Here is a 6,063-nt window from a genome sequence, read left to right on the forward strand (position 1 = left end):
CTAAAGAAATAATTAAATATGCTAGCTCAAATTGTGTATGTTTATGTGTTGAAATGGATCTCTCCAAAGGTCTTTGTGTTGAGATATCTCTAAAAGTGGACAACAGAGGACAATGGCAACAAGTAGATTATGAAAAAAATTATTTCAAGTGCAAGAAATATTTCTTGATAGATCACACTACTTCGTTGATGTAAAAAGTTAGCTCATGTGTAGGGTGCTCACATCTCTTTTGAAAGGCCCAATTAGTGGATTGGGGTAGAACCTTGCCATTATTTCATTGCACTAGAGGCCCATAATACTTTGGTTGCTTCTCATGCTCTTTTAAAGGTCATTGTAAAATTGAATCCCCCCCTCATTAGATTAGTGAGACCCATCTACAAGGGGCTTTACATGAGGATAATATAAAACTTGATATCTCAAAGGCCTCATAAACCATTGTAGAGAATGTTAAATCCAATGCTACTACTCTTTCTGAGGGCTCCTCAGTATCTCCTAAGTCTTAGACATTGTTGGTCCTAAGGGCAAAAGAGAAAAAAAATATAAAAATAGCGATCCTCTCTCATAAAAAACAAGAATGGACAAAAGTTAAAAGGAAGAAGACCCCCCTTCTAAGCTCAAGCACCAAATGACGCTTAGATAATCAAAGAAAGCAAATTATTTTGAAGGAATGTATGATTTTGATGCACCCCTTTCAAAGGGTTGATCCAAATCACTATTTTTATTATGATTTTATTTAGATGGGAGTGAGACCCATATGCACAACTAATTTTCAAAAAAATGTTATGCATCAACATGCTTTGATTGCATCCCCTCTTTTTTTAACGAGTTCTAAAACCCTAATTCTTGTACTAGGATATTGCATCCTCCTTTGTTCAAGTTCCAAGCTATCACACACTACCATAATCACATCATCATCATTTATATCGATACTTATTATTTTTTAATTTATTGAAAACTATTAAATTGGATATGAAGACTTAACATAAGAAAAAGATCCTCACTTAACAAACTCCCAAAGATTTTTCTTCAACATGAACATACTTTTATTGTAAGTACAAAAAAGTTAGACTCACAAAACTGAGATATATAATCAAACATCATTTCCACATATTAGAATGACTCTATGAAAGCAAGACCCACTTCTATAACAACAAAATTAATAAAGATTCTTGTACATTTCTAAAATCCACGTCTAACTTAGTTAAAATCCATAACATTCTAAATTAAAATTACATATAAATCATTCTATTTTCATATTCTAATTTATATTTCATAAATTTCATAATTAACTGCTTATCTCTATTGATTCATTTACCGTGGATATTTATTTTCCACACATTCCTTACAAGTCAACATGCTTACCCCTTAAGTTCTTTTCTATTTATAGGTTTAAAAAATCGTTTATAAAAATAAAAGTTACCAAGAAGACGCGTAGAATAGATTTTTTCATATGACCCTTGGTGCGGTTGCACAAGTCACAAAGCAAAAGGAAAGGAGGAAGAAGTTTCTCTTTTGGAGACAACTATAGCAGATCAAACATTGGAAACCATTGGATTTGTTTTGCCTGAAGAGAAAATTGTAGTCATTCGGACAATCGATATATCGTTACAACATCTAAATAACCAGGCAAGTCTAATTCTTTGTTTGTTCCTAGCTCTGTAATTTAATTGTTTTCCCAATCAGTTTGTGCTTTTCCTTCTATCTGAAATTAGAGAAAAAAGGAGTGGAAATCTGTGGAAATATGATACAAATTGAATGGAATTGATGGGGTTTTGAGTAATTTTAAGTTGGGTACTGCTGAGATTTGTGTTTTAGGGTTTTCATTGTGAATTTTCTGAAGAATTGTTGAATTTTAAGGCTTCGAGTTTCTATGTTTAAGAAATCTGCACGTGGGTACTCCTGGGATTTGTCTTTTAAAGAGGTTTTCGGCTTTGTTAGAGCGATTTACTTTTGAAACGCTATTTTTGGTAGCTGCGTAAAACACATTAGACAATTTCGTGTTAGGCATTAATATATGATTTGAATTCTGAGGAATTGATGTGGGTTTTTGGGAAAAAAGTTATGAAACGATTTTTATTTTAATTTTTTTCCTGTCATTTAATTTTGGAATTGTTGATTTAGTTTCCCAGTATAAAATGTTAATTTGTTCATTGGCAAGTTTACTTTATTATATTGTTGTTAGACATTAGTTGATGATTAAAAACGCAATAAATAGAAAGTATCGTATGTGGGTTTGATTAATTTGATCTTGGGTATTGGAGGGGCGTTTGTTTCAGACTGTGTAATTGCTGGCTAATTTATAGAATTTGAGATTCGGGATAATTGAGGGTGAGAAAGCTGAAATTGGGTATAGTTTGGTCTATTTTTCAAAGCCTTGCTTTGTGATTCTTAGAGTCTATAGGACTTGTAAAGATTTTTCATCAAACTTATGGAAATTGGTTTATTTAGTTTTAAAAATTGACACATTTTGTGGAATTATGTGGGTTTAAATAATTTGAACTTTTTACCTGGAAAATCATGCGAGTTGTAGATTTTTTGTTTATGTGATTGTGCAATAGTCTAATAAATTTTAAAACTGGGGAATTTTTTCAGATCTTAATAGGCAAACAATGGATAATATTTTGTTGTGAACAAAAATGTGTCGCCAACTCAAAGTCATGTAGCTATTATGCTTTTGAGTAATTTGAGCTTGGGGAATTAATTGGCCGTGTTTTTTTAGCTTTTTGTGCATAAGTTGAATTTTAGGGCTTTTGATTTTTGTATTTGGTAAGTTCGTATTCAGGTACTGCCCAGATTATTGCTTCAAAGCCTTTTTTTGTTTTCTCTGTAGAAGTTTTTGTGAATTTTTTGAGATATATGTTTTATGCGTATGAAAAATAAAGGCTTGTTTCACTGCAGGAATTTAGTTTTCAAGGCTTAAGTTGTTTATTTTGGGGGTTCAGATCAAGGAATTCAATGGGGAACACTGAGAGGTTGATGGATCAGATATTTCAGCTCAAATTTACCTCCAAAAGCCTGCAAAGACAGGCCAGAAAATGTGAGAAGGAAGAAAAAGCCGAGAAACTCAAGGTTAAGAAAGCCATAGAGAAAGGAAATCTGGATGGAGCTCGTATTTATGCAGAGAACTCTATCAGAAAACGTAATGAACAGTTGAACTACATGCGGTTGGCCTCTCGTTTGGATGCTGTGGTTTCAAAGCTTGATACCCAAGCCAAAATGATGACAATCAACAAATCCATGACATCAATTGTTAGGTCATTGGATACTGCACTTGCAAGCAATAATCTTCAAAAGATGTCCGAAACAATGGATCAATTTGAATCACAGTTTGTGAACATGGAAGTACAGTCACAATTTATCGAGAATGCAATGGCTGGTAGCACTTCTCTTTCCACTCCAGAGGATCAAGTCAGCACTTTAATGCAACAGGTAGCTGATGATTATGGGCTTGAGGTGTCTGTTGGCCTACCTCAGGCAGCTGGTCATGCAATTCCTGCCAAGCAGGAGAAAGTTGAAGAGGATGATTTGAGTCGACGCCTTGCAGAGCTCAAGGCCAGGGGTTAATCTGTCCTTTGTTGGAGAATGGACTGTAAGAACTTTTGCTTTTGGTAATCATGCCTGAATGATTGCGATAATAATGCAAAAATCCTGTCTATTAGAAAGCTTAAAACTCAAACAGTACATAGAGACATGAATTACCTATCAACTTCTATTGTTGATTAATGATATCTTTCTGAGGGCTTTCATTTTCGTATAATAGCTAATCGTAGGTTGCTGTGGCATTTCTGTAATGTTGTTCTTTTCATGGGGAATATATTTATATTGGTAAGCCTTCATGTTGTGTATTTGTCAGAATTTGCTTAATATTTGAGCTTTATATATCAGCATCATTTGCTCCATGTGGTTTTGAGACTGCAGTACTTTATCTAAATGTTTTGCCTCCGATGTGAAATAAAATATTTCTATTGGATAAGTTGATTTCTTGGTTGTTCAATCCTTGGTAGATTCTTCGAATTGTCATTTAATTGTATATGACATTATTGTAATAGAGGATGGCCACTGCTTGCCTTTCTTTCTAAGCGCTTGTAATATTATTTTACCGTTCTTCTATGTAAAATATGGTGAAGTAAGAGAATTTGTCATTATTATAATGTTTTTCTGGTTATATCAGGAGACAATCTATGGTAGCAGTAAATAAATTATATAAAATAATTCTAAAGCAAAAAAGTAGCTTTCAATTATTAAAAAAAAAGTTTCCTTTTCATCTATTGATTATTTAATCAACAAAATAAATACGAAATAAAGTTTTTGGCTAATTACAAATAAAATCATTACTAACCAGTATAGATATCAACAATTTGCAAGGAATTAATGGTGGATTTAAAGTATCTTCACTTCTCATGTTGGCATTTAATGCTTATCAATGACAAAACCCGCATGGTCAGTGTGACAACAGTTTGGAGTTCTTTTTCAGCGTATCAGAAGGAAGAACATGAGGTTTTAAAACACTGTGGAGCAGTTGGCCAATTTGCTATTTGAAGTGGTGAAACAACAGCTTATCATAATAAATTCATGGGTAATTTTTAAAATGATAATGGAACTCTCCCTGTTGAAAGGCTGTAGTAGTCTTGCCTTATAAAAGGGCTGTTCTTCCTGAGTCCTGAAAGGGCACTGCATAGGCATCACCATTGCGACTTGAAACTTCTTGTCGATAGGGGTGGAGTAAATTTGAAGTTTTAGACATTGAAAAGGTTATCTACCGAATTGGTAGACGCACCTAATTTCTTTTATAGCATGGATGGCAATCCAAGTAGATGTCAGGTAGACCAATTCTCATGTAAGGTGATAACTGTGCAGGAAATGTAGGGAAACATTTCTGTGAAGGTATTTTGGGCTTCACAAAGTGATTGAACATCGAAGACATTGACTAATAGGCCTACCGAACATGATATGAAGAATAATTATTTATAATTTAGTACTTACATTTCTTGTATTGAGATTCTTAACCTGGACATCCATAGGTTTTTTTTTTTTTTAAAACTCTGGCAATGATTTAGTAATGAAGTTTGAGAGCTCTAAATGGATTTTTGATTTGACCTTTGATGCTGGCGTTGAATGTGTTTTTGGATATCGGATAAATTGGCAATTTAGATGGTATATATTTTTATATGCTTGCATTATGCTTTCTTGACAAGATAGTTTGTATGTTTGATTAAAAATGTGTAAGCTATTATTTCTCATCGGTCATCAATGAAATTTCCACAGTCCATATTGATTGTTGATTGGTAGGAAAAGATCACACGGTCAAATCTAGAAAATATCAATCAACAACCAATGTTTCTTTCTAAACATACCGCAGTACCGCAGTCTGTTTAGTTTCCGCTGTAAGAATTGATTTTCATTATCTTTATTAGAACTTGTCTATATGCATGAGAGCACAGAGCTCCTTTTTTTGTCATTATAGTTCTGAAAATTGAAAGGTTTCCCAGTAAGCAAGTCAACTATCCTCTTACCAGATGTTGCAGATTTTCCTAGTGTTTCTTCACAAATGCATAAGTTTTGGGTTGAGATGTTTTATCTGAAGCTGTTTACATTAAGCTAATTAGACGCGAGAATTCTTCTCTTGGACAACTGTTTTCATGTAGGGGGAATGTTTCAAGGTCGAAAGGGAGGAGTTTTCGAGGTAGAAAGAGGTATGTTTCAAGTCAATGGGAACGTGTTGTCTGAAGCTATTTACAGCTAGCTACAGGCAAGGAACACATGCCTTCAAAATACGAGTTAAACCAGTTTTTTTGTCACCTTAGATTATAGCGTTTTTGAGGGTATCGCATGTTGGATCTCCCATTACTCCTGCAAGTTTAATGGTTTGAATATTGCTACTGTTTATATGAAACCTTCTAGAACTTTGAATCTACCCAAAGCTGGCTTTGAATTGTTGGTGGGTTTGAAAGGATATTTTGGATTAAGCTTTATGACACTGCAGATAAGGTTTTTGGAAAAGGAATGTTCTTCCAACTTTGAATCCACCCAGAGCTAGCTTTGAATTGTTGGTGGGTTTGAAAG

At 33.8% G+C, this 6,063-nt stretch overlaps 1 protein-coding gene across 1 annotated transcript; it reads left to right on the forward strand.

Moving 5' to 3' along the window:
* The first annotated feature begins 1,417 nt into the window (after nt 1–1,417).
* On the forward strand, nt 1,418–3,836 carry LOC131046019 (ESCRT-related protein CHMP1B). Its single transcript, XM_057979653.2, has 2 exons — nt 1,418–1,626; nt 2,899–3,836. The coding sequence occupies exon 2, from the start codon at nt 2,956–2,958 to the stop codon at nt 3,562–3,564; it is 609 nt and encodes a 202-aa protein (XP_057835636.1). The 5' UTR covers nt 1,418–1,626; nt 2,899–2,955; the 3' UTR covers nt 3,565–3,836.
* The last annotated feature ends 2,227 nt before the right edge of the window (nt 3,837–6,063 follow it).

Source organism: Cryptomeria japonica, chromosome 3, assembly GCF_030272615.1.
Source record: "Cryptomeria japonica chromosome 3, Sugi_1.0, whole genome shotgun sequence".
Lineage (NCBI taxonomy): Eukaryota > Viridiplantae > Streptophyta > Pinopsida > Cupressales > Cupressaceae > Cryptomeria > Cryptomeria japonica.

Coding starts and splice junctions, on each gene's coding strand:
- LOC131046019 (XM_057979653.2), top strand. CDS start 2,956: ATGGGGAACACTGAGAGGTTGATGGATCAGATATTTCAGCTCAAATTT.